General features: G+C 47.4%; 1 protein-coding gene across 1 annotated transcript in view; it reads left to right on the top strand.

Annotated features, from left to right (window-relative positions):
- Positions 1–18,008, top strand: part of LOC135374730 (cilia- and flagella-associated protein 45-like) — a 238,809-nt gene that overhangs the window by 116,935 nt on the left and 103,866 nt on the right. The window contains exons 8-10 of the mRNA XM_064607654.1: positions 5,021–5,164; positions 7,874–7,936; positions 8,013–8,060. Of these exons, the coding sequence (XP_064463724.1) occupies positions 5,021–5,164; positions 7,874–7,936; positions 8,013–8,060 (255 nt within the window). The remainder of the gene's footprint in view (positions 1–5,020; positions 5,165–7,873; positions 7,937–8,012; positions 8,061–18,008) is intronic.

Below are 18,008 nucleotides of genomic sequence, written 5' to 3'. Positions count from 1 at the left end.
GCCCCTGTCCATAAGGATTCAAAGCGTCGGTGGTAAACATCCCCGTGGACACTGACGTGATCCTGACTTCGCTGTTTGCGTGTCGCGTGTACGCGACAAAGCAATTCACGTAAACGTCGAACCCAACATGATTTCGAAACACGCGTACTTGCATGGCGTGGTAACGAAGGAAGAGCTTCTGCCATGGCTTGAGTTACTCGCCCAAATCACGCTGTACAAGTTCTACAAGGTCGAAGTTCACATTAACAAGGCGGTGGAGCTTTGTGCAAATGCACTCACCGTGACTGAGACGACTGAGGTGACCGTTGAGACGATGAGGCACTCCATCAGCATAGGCTTAGGCTAACGCATTTCTGAAGGATACATCAATGCACCGTGGAGACCATAGCATAGGATGCCGTAGGAGGATGCATAGGAGACCGTGGTGTCCAGAATGTGCTGCAAACGACGCTGGAGAGTATCGCGGTGGATAGCAGAAGTCCATATGCAGATGTCGTCGGCGTACTGGATGGTGCGGGTATGGCTACGCAGCAATGCTTTGAACGAAGCCATGACGACGTTAAACAAAAGTGGGCTATTGGAACGCTTCCTTGTGCGACGCCACGGTGCACAGGTTCGGTGGCGCCACCACCCGCTGCTAACTGCGGAATATATGGCTATTTAAAAAATGACGGAAAGGTTAGCCTGTACTACTGCGGCTTGCTATTCCCGGCAAAGAAAGAAAAACAAAGAAAAGCGACCGAAACACGGAATTCATCACAGTTCACCCAGAAGGCCAAAGGCCTTCAGGAACTGAAGATATGATTTGGTCACCACACTATGTGTGTTGGGCGTAGCAACGTAGCTAAGTAAAAGTAGTAAAAGTAAATGTAGTATGGTAAGATTTTGAATCGAGCGATAAGCTACTGCAGGGAAAGACGATATTGGCGGTAACGCGTGCAGTGGAGCAGCAAGCACGGAATGTCCCCTTCAACACGACAGGTGCGGCAGATGGGTGATGAAAGATGGCCCATCTGAAAGAGTAGCAGTGGATTTCGCGCCACGTTCAGTCGAAGTCCGTGAAGGAGGGCTCTTCCGCCCTGTGGTAGCGGCCGACCAGGGTGTGGGCCACCGTGGGGTCAATCGGCCCTGACGGCATCTTGAAAAAAAAAGAAGAAGCCAAGAGCCATTCGTGCAGTATCGACGAATGGCTAGCCGGCAGACAGACGAGGAAAACGGAACGAAGTGACAAACCCAGCTGTACGGGCACAATTGGCACGGACACGGCGTAGGGATCATAACCTCAGTATAAAGTAAGGATCATCTTCTGGTAAAATTGCAAAGAACGGATTGCGTAAAGTACAGGGAGCCATTCGTTGAATGCGTAGGAGGGGAATAGCATTCCATTCTGTTATCTCTTCGAAAAACTTACATTGGGCACCGGGAGATAAAATGAGTAAGGGTGCTAAAAAGTACGATTCCAGTGCCCAAGCAGCACAACGTACTGAAAGTCGAGTGCAATAGGGGTGGACGGTATGTGTCTTGTCAATGTTCTTTAAGTTCACGAGTCTGTTCAAGGCCTTCCACCTACCCGTCCACCCCTATTGCACTCGACTTTCAGTACATTGTGCTGCTTGGGTGGGATCGCATTTGGCGCGTCATATTCATGAGTGTGGTTGCGCCACAGCAATTCGTACGAGATAAGTGATTCGTAGATCACCGTGCACCTCACTCAGGAGACTTAAATAGACTACCATTACGAAATAATGTAGCGAGATGCGTGTTAAAGCATCGACAGCGGCCTTGACGGGTAAGCTCATTGTGTTTATCGATATCTATTTGGTTTGAATAGAAAACAGATATACTAGTGGAACGAACCAATAGAGAAGCTGGTGTTTGTTTTTCCCCTTCTACTGAGTGTCTTCTTGGTCTATGTATATAATCGCGACCTACTACTATACTAGAAACGTGGACATCCACAAAGTTCCCAGCACCGGGGAAGTAGTTCCCGCAATCGCCGTTTCGCTGTAGGATTTGGCACTAGCTAGCACTATTTGTTACCAGGTGATTTGCTGAAACCGCGGCAGTCCATGGCGGGCTGTGTTGACAACCTGTGGGATTGAACCTGGGAGGTACCCGGGTTGGAATCTCTGTGCCGACTGCGCCGACATATGTCACCGCTGTTCCCTTAGAAGTCGGTCCAGGACGCACATTCCCCCAGGGCGTCAGTCGTGAAGTTGTCCACCTCTGTGAGGCCAACAACGGCGAGCCTTTTCACCACCACCGCCACCGTTGTGTTGACATCGATGAAGATGCACGAAAGTGACTAGGCCGTGGAAATATCAATTAGTCCAAACAGAAACCACATTCGCGGAGAAGGCGACCATAACTTTCGTTTCGCAGAGCGCCCTCACGAAGCCAACGCATGACGTCACCGGGTATGGACAAGCAGTAGTAGTACGCGGGTGTCGCGGCCAATCATAGCGGTTTACGAACAGTGCTTCGTGATAGGCTCAGGCAATTACGACCATGTACGCTTTTCGTCTGATTCGGACTAGTGCACGAAGCTTGTTCGGAGCCACAGGTGGACAGGCCATCTATATATATATTTTAGTTCTATCTAACTTGTGGCGATTATCACGGTGGCTAATATCAGCACCACATTGGATATTCTTGCGCACACGCTCCGCTGACTTGACTTACAGAAGCACCTTGGAAGAGCGTAGGAGCAGCATGGCTCGACAGCAGGTTTTGTTCTCCGAAGACTCCTTGCTTATGCGTCAGACATGCTGTGATGTCGGTCATCTCAGATTGCAAATGGTCGGAACATATTCTACTCTGTGTGGAATGATTCTACTCACTCCAGTCTTTTGGAGCACTGCCTCCTACTCAACTCCTGGCGACGCGCTTTTCATCTCTCGGGAAGCGAAAATAAGGAATACCCGACCTAGAAGTCAGCTTGTTGCCGCTACTTTTCATGCACCACCTCGCAGCACCTCTCTTATCACTCACTGTTGCACGAAAAGAAAAAAAAGCAAAGAGGAAAACGAGAACTACGAATGCACTCAAGCACAGATAAAGCGGACGGAAACCTAGTAACGCAGGACTGCCGCTCAGTGTTGCTTGCAACACCTCCTTCCACTGGCGGCTCAGAGCCACCGCTCCTCACATTTCAAAGATCGTTTTTCCTGTTTTTGCTGTCTGCGATGTTTTCAGCCGAGGTATTCCGTAACTGCGTTCCAAACAGTCAGTAAACATCAGAGTAGTAGAAGCCTGCATCCGATTTTCCTTCGAAGTCTCCCTCGCCTAGCTCGTTGGTGGTATCCAAGATCCAACTGTATACTGCGAGCTGCTGGGTTGGAATCCTACCACCGGATGTGCTGTCTCAGGTTTTCCCTGGGTTTCCGATGACTTTCCAGACGAATGTTGGCACAATTAATTCCTCCTTCCTTTAAGTCCACCCAGGACGCATAGTATCCCCGCTGCGGCCTATTCTTTCCTGCATTCTTCTGTCCATCTGTGCACATCACGCCGCTCATAGTGATAGTTGCTTTGCAGCGCTAACACAGATTAAAAAAATCAAGTACTTGAAAATTTAGCTAAAGTAGTACTGAGTATTGAGTACTTCCAGTACTCCATGTTACTGCTTCTTGCAGGACAAGTGAAACAAATGATGACGCAGAGAAGTATGTGCGACTTGAGTTGACTAGATACTCCCAACTCCTGTACGGCGAGAGCTGAAGAAGGCGGAGTATCGTCTCCAGCACCGATTTCCCAACAGGCTAAATGCAAATGTCGTTGGCAAAGATGGGAATTTTGACTCTTCTACTAACAATTACACCAGGCGCGCCATAGCGAGATTGAAGATGATGCCGTTTGGCAGGCTTTTCTGTGGCACCCTATCAGTCAATTCCAGTCAGATTTTTTAGTTAGATACCCTATCAGTCAGATTTTGGGCGTGGACGACTAATGGGTGCGAACGGAGAACATCATGCGACGCCACGTGACTCCTCTGGCTACCCGCCAGTGGATAGCTGACATCCTCCCCTCAACGATGCTGTGCAGAGTTGATCCAGCGCTCGCTTTCCACATGCCTCGCCATTCCTCTCGTCAAGATGCCGCATTAGGTCATCGAATGCACCTCAATGTTGCTTTTAAAGTGCAGTGGCGTACCGCTTCACGCAAGTTGACTCTCCCCACTGCAGTCACTGCGGCGCTGTAGAAGATCTAGAGCACATTCTTATCCTTTCTCCACACTACCAACCTCGCCTCTTCTCTCTCACAATATTGCTTGGTCCCAGGCCACATCCAGCCCACCAACGCTCTGCCCTCAAAGCTCTCTTCACCTTTAATAACCTAATAAAGTTAATAAAGTTGTTTAATAAAGTTGTAAAGGTGTTTTGATCCTTGACTGTGCTTTCCGTGGCATGCTTTATTTGTTTTAGTTTCCTATCCTTCATAATTAGGGTTCTTTATTTTCGGATTTTATGATATTTTTCAAATTTGGGAGGGTGATATTGGCACATTTGAATTGAGGAGAAATCAGGGGCTATGATCTTTGTTTTGATATGTCAGCGGCAAATTTTCAGGTGAAACGATGGCGATACCAAACAAGCTACTGCTGTGACACTGGGACGGGAAACTATAATCCTTATATTTCCGCTCGGAACTGGAATAGTTAACGACCACGGTATATGAACGCTTCCCGGAGCCCCACAAAAGCTCGTCAAAAGACTCCTGCAGGATGGGATCATAAACGGAGGACGAATAGGTTGTCAGAAATAGCTGTCTTTGCTGATATTATGATTCACTTTTCCGACGGTCTACCGAGAACAACCAGTTGAAGGACCTCAAGGATTTCGGGTAGATATCGGGTTTTACCGTAATTCTTGAAAGTTTGTTCTGGGGGAACTAACGTGCACAATGTGGTGTAACCCGAAAAACGAAGATCCCTATGCATAATGCACCCTGGTATTAGAGCACAACTTCACGAATGAATCAACATAAACGTTTGAGTGTAATCATGAATCTTATGTTGCAGAAACTCGAGGAGATAAAGAAAAGCTCCCGTCCAGTCGATGATGTCGAAGCTGAACACATGAGCCTGAAAGAAGCTCTATCAAAGGTCCCAAAAACACCCATGGAGTGGAAGGATAGGCAATATTTTAAGGACATGCTCTCTAGCGTAAGTCACGCGTCCGATGATGGACACTTCATACATGGGGCACGAGGGCCAGTATACGATGCAATTCCGTGTTCACTCCGTTACATGCGTTTGCTCACGTATTTTCTCGTCTGAGCGTCCCCTGTTGGCCAACAGGAGTGGACAAAATCCCAACATGGACCAATCACAGACACCAGTTTCTAATTGTGTGCGCTGACCTTTGCTACCGTGGATACATTCCGATAAAGAAATACACGAGTGCCGTGTTCGTTAAATTTTTGTCCCAAGCTGTACGTGTCTACGTCTCTCTTCACTTATGGTTAAGTCGTTATGACACAGGGGAATGTTATGCAATAATGAGTTGTCTTTTGTAGAGCATCTTTATCTCAAGTCAAGACAGCCAGGTAACCCCAACTGAAATAACAACAGTTAACATACTGATTTAAAGGAGCTATGAAATCTACCAAGCTAGCCTGCCGACTGTGTCGGCTCCAAACGGTGATTTTAACTTGCTGTCTGTGACACTTTTGTATAGATGAATCCGATAGATTCGTATCTCCTTGCTCCATTAAACTCCGAAACTCCGAATTCTCCGCCCTTGAAACACCATTATTGAAACCAATATAAGTCCTCGTTCTTTACGAAATATTTGGTTCATTTTAACATCATGGAGGATATTATTTAAATTTTCTTTACGTGGTCTCAATAAACAACAATTTCGGAATGGCTCGGGGGTATCAAAGTGTGATCTTTCATTTGTGGAATATTGATGTATGTGATGTCAAGTGCATCATATCAGAGGAATTTGCACAATAATCTTATATGCAGAGATGCAGACATGAAATTGGTCTGAATTAAGCTCAACCAGTCATTTATCGAGACCCCCTACACTTTCCCTAACAGCCCCCCCCAAAAAAAAGCATCTGCAGGAGACCCCCTAAACTTTTGTGCTGTGATATTCCACAAAATTTGTCAAAAGCATGTAAGTACACCCCCTTGCTGAGTTTACCCCCTCCAGGACGAAATGCTGGGTAAACCACGGAGCACAGCATCGCACTAACAGGGGGTCCCGACACTGGCAACTTCCACGCTTACAAGCCGACACACAGGGAAAGCCATGGGTAACATGACTAAAACAGCGCTATACTAAGAAAGCACACATAAACATGAAGCACACTGAGTAAGTTTTTCGTGTGGGACGTACTCCCAAACAAACACAGCCAGAAAACCGATGCTTTTGACGCGTTGCCGATTGGTCACAAATTGCAACGTACCACGTCCATTTCGTCAAACCATAAAACTCAGAAGCGTATATAGCACGCTGCCGGAGAGCTCCAGCAATCGACAGGCTACTTGACCGCTGCGTTGAGTTCACCACACAGGCCCCACAACAAACGATAAACAAGCGATGGTCGATGCAAGTGCAGTTATTATACACACCCATAACCTAATACCGAGCACTGATAAAACCACAACGATCACCTCCTCGATGATGCGTACTGCTGCCTTTCAAATAACAATGCAAACGCTCTCATTGTACACTGTTTTAGCGACCACACCAACCCTGTGTCGCTGAGCTTTTCATAAATGCTCAGCGCTCAATAAATGCAGAGGGAGGCCTAGCCGGAAATTACCGGCCCCACCGACAGCCTGTTCCGCAACCGCCTATAGTATAGAGCCTGCGCAGCCTGAACGTTTCTTCTTCTTCTTTGAAACACGTCATACCCCAATTGCGTCAGTCGTGACGTTGCCCACTTATGCGAGGCCGACAACGGCGAGCCCTTTCAGCAGCACCACCACAAGCAACTGAGCTGCGATAGCGCCGCGCATGCACCATGTGACTAAGGACTTACCGGGAATCACGTCGGAGATGCAAATACGGTATATTGAAACTCAGTATTACCGGATTAAAATAATTGCCATTGTCGAAAGACCTTCAAAACGGCGCACAAAAAAAGCAAACGCGTTGTTTACAAACGGTTTGGTCGCCTATCACGGGCATCTTAAATGTCATGTGTGCGTTGACGTTTGCTATGACGTCTGACAAAGACCTGTCCAGAATACATTGCGTTCGCCCAGCAGGGTTTAGTCTATGCAGCAATGCATTGATGGCTCTGAGCGCCCCTGTGTGCCAGAATGGATGAGCGGATATGCGTCAGATTCAAGGAGCGACCATGCACCCACCAGGAGCTCGCCTAATGAGCCAAGGGAGAGAGATCATTTGGTTGAATACGGTGTAAGGGGTCCACAATCACGAAAGAATCGCAGTGGCGGCTGACGATGCCCTGTTACGAGATGGACATATCTCGTGCTCGTTGAAGTCGTGAGAGGCAAACCAATCTTTATACATGCTCTTAGAACGCGTCTTCACTCGTATTCAGTTACCAGCTTGCGTAATTTTCTATTTTGAGGCTTACGTCAAGGACACATCGTTTGACTGGTAACAAGTGATGTTCGTTAACATTACAATTCCTCCTTGTGACCAAATTTCAAAATTCGCGGGAGCGGCCGGGGAAATATTATCTAGTTTCGACTGTACGCGGCACTTTGATGAATAATTACTAGAAGCCTTGGTTGACATATATATTGGCAAAACGCATAGGCTCTTAAGCGAAATATATCTGAAATGGTGAACGAACAGGTTATCAGATTTCCCATCTATTCCTTCCCCTTTTGCCCCACTTCGGTGTTCTGTACTAACTTCATTCCGTCTGTGTTTGTGTGTTACAGAAGATCGAATATTCCTACGCCTCCATCGCGGATCCTGTTGTTACAAGCATATTCGATGCACAGGTACGATTCTGGAAGTGCGCACACCAGGGAGCAGGAGGACTGTCACTGACGTATTAAATCTCGTTTCACATTTTAGATTAAAGAACTTGAAGGTCAACGTGATCAGCTGGCGGATCCGACAAAGGTACGAATGAATACGACATATTATATAGCCTTAAAGAGAAAAATCATAACATAAAGAGCTATGCAGTTCAGTCGAGCAGCAAATCTTTATCTGTTAGAAAGTGATAAAATCCGGACGTTTCATGCATGTTAAAAGCGATAAAACATAATCCTTGTGTGCCCCGAACCGGGGCATTTTGTCGCTTTTAACAAGCTTTATCTACCGATGTAGTCCCATGTTCTCCCATGTAGTCCGTTGTCTGCAAAGTGTTATTACAGAGCTGCTGTCTCAACAAATTGGAAGAATGATATGACAGTTTGACTTGATACCGGTGAAATCGTTTGTAGAGGAGGTGGTGTTCCTCTACATCAGTTCTGAACTGCGATGATGGAATGTCCCAGCGGGCCAATCGACGTGGCCTCACGCTAGGACAGTGCCGGTAGAACTGGCTGGCAGGCGCAGTGGTGCCCGCCAGCACAGGCACGTCTTCATCGTCGTCCACGGGGCCGCCACATCCACAGGTGTCAGTCGCTGCTATCTCTCCTACCTTACGACAGCCGGATGTTGACAGCCTGTGGCTAATGATTCGCGAACTTATCCGCGAGGAACTAGCTAACTGTGGTCCGCAAACTTTCCCTGATACGACGGACGGGCGAGCTCTGGGCCCCAATTCTTCCACCAACGCCATGCATACGCTAGTACGTGAGGAAGTTGCTGCTGCTCTTCACCCGGAGGCTTCACTGCGCATCCGTCCGACGTACGCTGACGTTCTCCGCAGAGCCCAGCCCGTTTCTTACCAGCCTTCGTTTCTGACAGCTCAGCCTTCACCGCCCCTGCAAACGTTAGCTCCACTTTACAACCGACCTATTGATGACTTCTCCCCCCAATTAGACGTTGTGAAACTCGCACCTGCTTTTACTGCGGTATTCACGGACATATTGCCCGGGTTTGTCGTCGACGACGCCTTTACTTTGCCACGTCGGCCTTCCACTCCGGCCCTTATTTCGCACTCCCTCCCGGACAGATAGGGGCGCAAAGTCGCGTCAACGATTGCGCGGGATATCCTTCCACAGATAGCCGCTACAGTCGCGGCTCGTCTCCACCCGCTCCTAGACGAATATGAAATAAGGTTAAAATTTGGGCGGGTTGGTATGACATTCTTAAAATGGATAAAATACCCCAGTGCGAAGGTAAAACAATGGGACAAACACAGACAAAGGGACGACGCACAGCACTGACTGCAACCAAAAGAATTTATTTCCGTCACCATCTCCTTTTTATACCAATACCTTCTCTCCACACTAACTACAGCAACACGTGAAAATACATTCTACGCAAGAAAACATTCTATCTTATCAGACAAGGTTACTGATGGAACACTTATGCACGAATCCCCCAATTTCTTTATCGTTAAAGCTTCCAAGTATAGTAACGCCCCTTGTTTCTTGTTTTTATACAAAACCTGTGTGCTCTTTAAGTCGGGTTCACATCCATTACACTGTGCGAGGTGCCCACCTAATGTCGTTTCCATTCTTTTACTATTTTTGTTATGTTCTCTTAGTCTTGTGTTTAAGCACCGTGTTGTCTGTCCAACATATTTCTTTCCACATTTTAATGGAATACTATACACTACCCCTATAGCACATTTAACGTACGTTGTTTGATGTTCAACTTTACACCCGGTGTTCCGCTCCTTATTTACACTATTTAGCAGGGAATTAAGACCCCATCCCTTTCTGAACACGACATCTATCCCAAACTTCTTCGATAATTTCTTTAACCTATGCGATGCCTTATGCACATACTCAATGACAGCGAACTTATTCTTCTCCCTAGCCCTTTCTTGTTTTGATCCATTTATTAAACGTGTTAGTACACGACTCAATATGTCAGTGATAATTGCTTCCGGATAACCAGCCCTCTCAAGTCTATGTATTTGCGCAACACAACTCGCAAACATTCTGTGCTCACAGGATCTCTCTAGCGCGTTTTTTACAACATTTTGAGCTGTAGCATTTTTTACAGTTTTTGAACAACATGAATCAAAGGGCATCAAAGGTTTCTCTGTTCTTTGCTTATATTCCCAACAAAATTTTTCCTGACAACATGTGATTTCAATATCCAAAAACTGTATGCAGTTATCATTGGCCTCTTCCACTGTAAATTCGAGACCCCTACTTTTGCTGGTAAACATATCCTTAACTCTGTTACATTCTAAGCCCTTATCCAGAATGATCAAATAATCATCCACATACCTAAACACAGCATGAACAGGCCACTTATTCACATCTAATTCCGTTTGAATATTCTTGTCAATGTTACTCATCACCAAGGAGCTCAAAATCGGAGCTATTCTTGACCCGATACATATGCCTTCCTTCTGTCTATAAACTTTCCCTTCCACTTCAATCAAAGTTGACATAATATATATTCTCACCAACTCAAGAAACTGTTGAACTGAACATTTTACATTGTTCTGAAACCTTATAACCCCAAAACGTTCAATACAGCTTTCTATACATTCGAACATGACTTCAGTTGGAAGATTGTAATAAAGGTCCTTAACATCTAATGATATTATTGATTTACCCTTTGCGTTCATATCCTTAAGCTGCTTTATAACATCCGAAGAATTCTTTATCTCAAAGGGGTCATCAATATTCAACACAGCCAGGTGTTCCTGCAGGAAAGAACTAACAACACTCTGCCAAGTTTTTCTCTCAGATACTATTGTTCTAAACGGGTATCCATCTTTATGGAGCTTTATGGTATAAAAAACTTCCAGGTATTGGCTTTGAGCATTTTTTACTAAATTCGAGAATTTTTCCCATTGACACTCTTCAAACCATTTCTTGGCTTTTGATTTTAAATTCCTACTTGGTCTACCCTTTACGGTACAGAAGTTTTTTTCCAATGCTTCCCGCTGTTTTTCTTTAAATTCTTGAGAATCCACGACGACGAATCTGCTAGTCTTGTCGGCTACCAATAAGTGCAGTTCACTGGTTTTTAGTTCGCTTATCACTTTCGGCAACCTTCGATTGAAAGGCGATTTCTTTACACATCCTCGAAGAGCATCCACGGCATGATCCATGAGCGTGATCTTCTGCGCATCCGGAACTTTCTTACTGACTTGGTACGCCATGTCAATCAGGTCTGTTGTAGCTGTGGATATCGGCATACAAAACTTCGGTCCTCTATCCAGGACCCTTCTGGATCCCTCTGATACCTTTCGTCGCTGTAATTCAACAACACCTGTGCTGTCCCTATTCATTTCCTTGGTTTTTCCGGTCCTTGTCGGTATAATACACTTCCACTTTCTTTCCAACTCCTCCATTTTGAGTTTCCAAAAGTAATTGAATTCATGAGAATGTTGATATCCTTGTCCCCAAATTTTTCTGGCGTAGTTAAGTCCAACCGTTTTCATTAGTCTGCTTTGATGATACATCTCAGATCTGCACATTCGAAGAACTCTTCTTTTGTGAGCATTTGAAGCTCCCAATAGTCCAAAACTTGGCTTCAAAAAACTCGGAAAGGTGCCTTTCCTCAGATGGACTGAAATCAGCCTACCTTGACATTCTAGGTCGGATGACCACTGTAGCAGCCTGGAGAAGGTAATGATATCCTCCGTGACGTTGTTAACGGGACGTTGCACATTAAAGCCCGAAAAATTAGCAAGAATATGAAATAAGGTTAAAATTTGGGCGGGTTGAGCACACAGGTTTTGTATAAAAACAAGAAACAAGGGGCGTTACTATACTTGGAAGCTTTAACGATAAAGAAATTGGGGGATTCGTGCATAAGTGTTCCATCAGTAACCTTGTCTGATAAGATAGAATGTTTTCTTGCGTAGAACGTATTTTCACGTGTTGCTGTAGTTAGTGTGGAGAGAAGGTATTGGTATAAAAAGGAGATGGTGACGGAAATAAATTCTTTTCGCTCCTAGACGCCGCTCCCTCTCTCCCTTCCGGGGACGGTCCCCCAACCGGGGCTCTTTCCGCCCGGGGACGCCTTCGCCACAGGGAAACCCGTAGCAGCAGCCGGAGGAGGCCGGGCTGCAACGCTTTCAGAGCCCGAAGTTCCTCCCTGTTCATCCCACAACGTCATTACAATCATGTTAGACGGACATCCTGTTCTTGTTTTAATTGATACCGGCGCCACGTCATCTGTCATAACTCTGGATTTATGCAAATGCTTGCGCGAGGTCACTACGCCTATCGAGAACTTCTCGTGAGTGCTGCTGGGAACACAATTGTGCCCGTCCCACGTTGCACCTGTTGTCTCACGTTCGCAGATACATGTTATCCGGTCGAGCTTTTGGTGCTTGTGTCGTGAAGCCATGATGTCATCACCAGTTGGGACTTTTTGTGCGCCAACACTGCTGTCATTACCTGCACCCGCCCCGACCTGTTTCGTCCGCCTTCCCTAACTACCACTCAGAAGAATCTGGTGCGCCAGCTCTCGCACTATCAATCCTGGAAAATGTCACCGTCCCTGCGAAGGCCACCTGTTCAGTCCGGCTCCGCATCGATATTCCGGCAGACGAAGACATTGTCATCACACCCAGCTACACGTCTTTGGCGAGGAAGGGCATCCTGTCGCCCCATTTAGTTTCCCGTGCCAACGGGGGCCTTCGTCGAGTACCCGTCACGAATTTCTCTCCTGAGCCCTCAGTTCTTCCTTCTGGCTTCGTCTTGGCTGTATGACACTTTACCACACGATAATGTCATCGCCGCTCTGATTGATGACTCAGGAGGCTACCACCCTACCTGTTTGAGACAGCGACATCTCTTCTCTTAGGCAGACCATTGCTCCATCACTCAGCGGCCCAGAACGGTTTAAGTTGCTGAACCTGTTAGTTGCCAACGCCTCACTTTTCGATCTGAACAAATCTACTCTCGGGCTAGATAAGAGTGTCCAGCACCAAATCGACACAGACACTTCCCGTCCCCTACGCCAGCGTCCTTACCGCGTTTCACATGCGGAGCGTCGCGTCGCAGAAACAGATGCTCAATTAATTATCTCGAAGAAGATAATCCGCCCATCCAGCATCCCTTGGGCCTCGCCTGTTGTTTTGGTGACTAAAAAGTACGACAGCACTCGATTCTGCGTCGACTACCGGCGGCTACATAAAATAACCCGCCGTGTCGTATATCCGATGCCCCGTATCGACGACGCGCTGAACTGCCTCCAAGGAGCCCGGTACTTTTCGTCCCTCGACCTTCTGTCCGAGTACTGGCAGATTCCCATGGCCCAAATGACATCGAGAAAACTGCCTTTACAACACCTGATGGGCTCTACGAATTCCTTGTTGTGCCTTTTGGATTGTGTAATGCCGCGGCCACATTCGAGCGAATGATGGGTTCAGTCTTCCGCGGGTTACGATGGAACATTTGCCTATGTTACCTTGACGACATTATTATCTACTCCTCAAACATATACCAACACATAATCCGCGTTTCCGCAGTCTTCGACTGTATCGCGTCCGCCGGACTCTACCTAAACCCTAAGAAGTGTCATTTCGGATATCGGCAAATCAAGGTACTTGGCCATCTCGTTTCCCAGGACGGCATCTCTCCTGATTCGGACAAAACTCCTGCTCTCTCTGAATTTCCTACGTCCTCCAACATCAAAGAACTACGCAGCTTCCTCGGGTTGTGCTCATATATTCGCCGTTTTATTCACGACTTTTGTGACATCGCCGCTCCCCTTACCTCTCTGCTCAGGAATAGTACGGCTTTTGCTTGGAGTCCTGAATGCAATGCGGCTTTCCTAAACCTGAAATCCACCTTTACTACGGCGCCCACCCTCTGCCACTTCGACCCCAACCTGCCGATTAAGTTCCATACTGACGCAAGTGGACATGGTATTGACGCAGTCTTTGCTCAGCGACATCCTCATGCTCCGATGCTCCGCTTTCGCCAGCCGTTCGTTAACATCTGCTGAGCAGAATTATTCCACCACGCACAAAGAATGATTGGCGGTTGTCTGGGCAGTCACCAAATTCAGCCCGTATCTGTACGGAAAACCTTTCGCCATTGTCACAGATCGCCACGCGTTGTGCTGTCCCTCGACGTGACAAGACCGGTGTGGACGACTTGAACGTTGGGCACTTCGACTCCAAGAATCCGAGTTCGTTGTAACATTGTAACATTGCAGAAAACATTCCGACGCTGATGGACTGTCCCGCTGTCCCCTTCCAGATGGTCCTTCCCACCACTAGCTTGGCTACACAGGAGACGTCCAAGGCGCTCTCTCACCCATAGACTCCGTGCCTTTCTCGAAGCTCAACTTCAGGAACCACGCTACGCCGAAGTAATTCATCGTATCGAGGGCACCCACCTGACCAACAAACGGAAGACCGCTCGGAAGGCACAGCAGTTTACAGGGCAGGGTGACCTTCTTTACAAGCACAGCTACTCGCCCACCGGCCACCCGCTCCTTTTTGCGGTTCCCGCCGCACACCGGCGCGATATTCTTCGTGCTTTGCACGATGACCCCCCCTCTGGTCACCTAGGCTTCTTCAAAACCTACGAACGAGTGCGTCACCGATATTTCTGGCCCCGTCAATACCCACATCTGTCCTGAAATACGTCAACTCCTGCCAATCGTGCCAGCGGCGGAAGCCGTCTCCCTCACCCCGATACGGCGAGCTCCACCCCATACCACCACCCGCTGCGCTGTTCGAACGCGTCGGCGTCGATCTTTTCTGACCTCTGCCTTTTACTCCGGGTAACAATCGATGGATAATTGTGGCAATCCACCATCTCACACGCTATGTCGAGATGTCATCACTCCCCACCAGATCATTCGAAGAAATAGCAAAATTCTGCGTTGCCAACATCCTACCTGGGGCTCCTCGATCATTGGCCAGCGACCTTGGGCGTTCCTTCCTCGGCAAGCTTCTATAAGATGTCCTCGCAGCCTGCTCTGTTACCCACACCCTGACATCCAGTTACCACCAAAAACCAACGGTCTCACCCAACGGTTTAACCATACCTTGGCCGACATGCTGTCCTACTATATATCAGCCGACCACAAAAACTGGGATTCCCTCCTGCCATTTGTAACATTCGCCTACAACACTGCTGTCCAATCAACTACACGCTTCCGCCCATTTCGACTTGTCTATGGTCGTGACCCTCCTCCACGCCTGACACGATCTTCCCGTTTGTTCCGGTGACTACAGATAACCCCAGCCTTGCAGAAACCGCACCCCGCTCAGAAGAATGTCGATAGATAGCTCGCTACCGAACTTTTGACGCCCAAGCAACCTCTAAGATACGCGACGACCAGGTACACCGTCCTGTCAGCTATGTGCCTGGAGACCTGGTTTGGCTGTGGGCGCCCGTGAGTTCACGTGACCTCTGTCAGAAGCTGATTTCCCACTACCTCGGGCCCTACACTATTTCCGGACGCCTCTCCGACGTATCCTACATTGTCGACCCTATTGATCGACCCAGTGACCGTCGCTGCCGCTCTACGGAAACTGCCCACGTCTACCGCTTGAAGCCCTATATTCCACTCTCACCTCCCGTCGCCAGGCTGCCTCCTACTCCGCCGGGGGGAAGCTGTGAGGAAGAACACCCATCGTTATTATCCCCATCGCTCTGACCACAGCGCGAGACCGCGTTCATTTAATTCTGGTCTGGGCCTACTTCTTTCCGGCTGCTATTAAAAATCTCTCCTCCATTGGCTACACCTGCCTCGGTTTTCTGCCTAACACCTGGCGGCCCCGTGGACGACGATGAAGACGTGCCTGTGCTGGCGCGTGCCACTGCGCCTACCGCCAGTTCTGCCAGCACCGTCCTAGCGTGAGGCCACGTCCATCTGCCCGCTGGGACATCACGTCATCGCCGGTCAGGACTCATGTAGAGGAATACCACCTCCTCTACACGTCCTACGTCTCGTATTTATTCCCGTTGAATTCTCAGTGGACAGTCATGGAATACAATCTACAGGGTGCGTGCAGGAAAAATGTGACCCGCATTTTTACATGTAACTCGTTGTCTACTTACCCGAGGAACTTCCGGTGGCGTACGACCGCGTATTTATGCGTGCGAAAGCTACACAAAAAATCCTGGAAGCCATACTCAGCGTAAAAAAATAAACAGAGCTCAAAAACACCGGCTTCCATGCATTAGAATAGTGCGCTCTGGTGCGATCATGACAGTGCATGGTAGTTCATGGCGGCCTCAGGAGAGTTATGTGCAGGCACCGCTAGGGACACTATCGATGAGCATCCATGTGGGACATCGTTTCGATTTCTGCACCGATAGCTCCCCTAGCGGTACCTGAACACAACTCTCCTGCGTCCGCCATGTTGCCCTACTCTGATGCATGGAGGCCGATGGTTTCGTAGCTCCGTTTATTTTTTTAGGCTGAGTATGGCTTCCAAGATTTTTCTGCAGATTTCGCACGCATAAATGCGGCATCATGCGCCTCCGGAAGTTTTTCAGTTAGGTAGACAACAAGCAAAGTGCCTAAATGCGGGTTGCGTTTTTCTGCACACACCCTGTATATCGGCGTCTAGAACAAGCGATTGGTGTGCAGGTGAGATCAGGGTGTCAGAGAAACCTCCAGGATTACTTTTTGCAGAAAAAGTCATCTATCTATCAATCACTGCCAGGGGTTGTTCCCTTTTTGCGAGCGGAGTGCGTTTCGCCAAAATGGAGATGACGACGAATATGTGGCGCGGGAAATGCATGGAGGTGGAAGAGGATGAGAGCGGAAGAGAAAGCGCTCATACAGCAACAGAGATTTATGTGTATAATTATATATACAGGGTATCCACGCTAAGTGTGAACAGATTTTTTGAAAATATATCAATCACTTTTTCCGATATGAAATCAATTGCAATATAGCATATGCTGAAGGGCACTCCCTAAGGGGGCATTAACAGACTCCCAAGGCAATGTCTTAATTAACTTTCAATAATTAACTTTTTAATTATAAAAGCTACGAAGTTGCTTCAATGAGAACATCTGATCTCTTCGGTCACCAGATACCAAAGTCGTTTTCAGAACAAAAATGCGTTCGACAGATCGTCCACAAAAAATTCGTGAAGGAACGCCATTTTTTCTCTATTTTATTCATTGCGCATCTCGAGAGACGCGTCTTTCCTTCGCCCCCAATACGAGAGGATGAAAAAGCACACTATCGCCTCTTGCGTCCTGGAAGATGATTAAAAGAAAACAGAAAATGCAGCCCAAGATAAGGGCAGTCGCGATAGAGTCACCCGATAGATTTGTGTTTTTGTTTTGTTTCCGCAAGTTAAAGCTAATCTTCGACGCATGAGGCGGCACTTTGCTCTTTCACTCTCTCACACTGGGGGTAAAGGAAAGCCGCTTCTTTGAAGATGCGCAATAAACCAAATAAAGAAACAAATGGCTTTCCTTCACGAATTTTTTGCGGACGATCTACCGAACGGATTTTTGTTCTGAAAACGGTTTTGGTATCTGGTGACCCAAGAGATCAGATGTTCTCATTGGAGCAACTTCGTAGCTTTTATAATTAAAAAGTTAATTAAGACATTGCCTTAGGAGTGTGTTAATGCCCCCTTATGGACTGCCCTTCAGCATATGCTATATTGCAATTGATTTCATCTCGGAAAAAGTGATTGATATATTTTTAAAAAAAATTTGGTCACACTTAGCGTGGACACCCTGTATATATATGTACTCATGGAACGATGCGACAGCACCAGAGGACACGTGTTTCGCCGTGTTTGCGGCTCGTCAGCTCTGGGTAGCCGCGCATCGTTCGGAATTGGCAAACCAGGGGTCGCTCAGCGAGCGATATACACCTAGGAGGGTGACTGAGCACTCTTCAATGCCACATAATTTTGAATTTCAAACAAGTCTAGTGTCATTTACTTGTTTCTTTAATGGCTTTCGCCCCCTGCATTATAATTCACTGGCTTGTAGTGTGGATTTGAGGAGTGCTCAGTCACCATCCCAGGTGTAAATCGCT

Source organism: Ornithodoros turicata, chromosome 1, assembly GCF_037126465.1.
Source record: "Ornithodoros turicata isolate Travis chromosome 1, ASM3712646v1, whole genome shotgun sequence".
Lineage (NCBI taxonomy): Eukaryota > Metazoa > Arthropoda > Arachnida > Ixodida > Argasidae > Ornithodoros > Ornithodoros turicata.
Note: the sequence above shows the minus strand (reverse complement) of the source record. Positions and strands in the feature narration are given on the sequence as shown.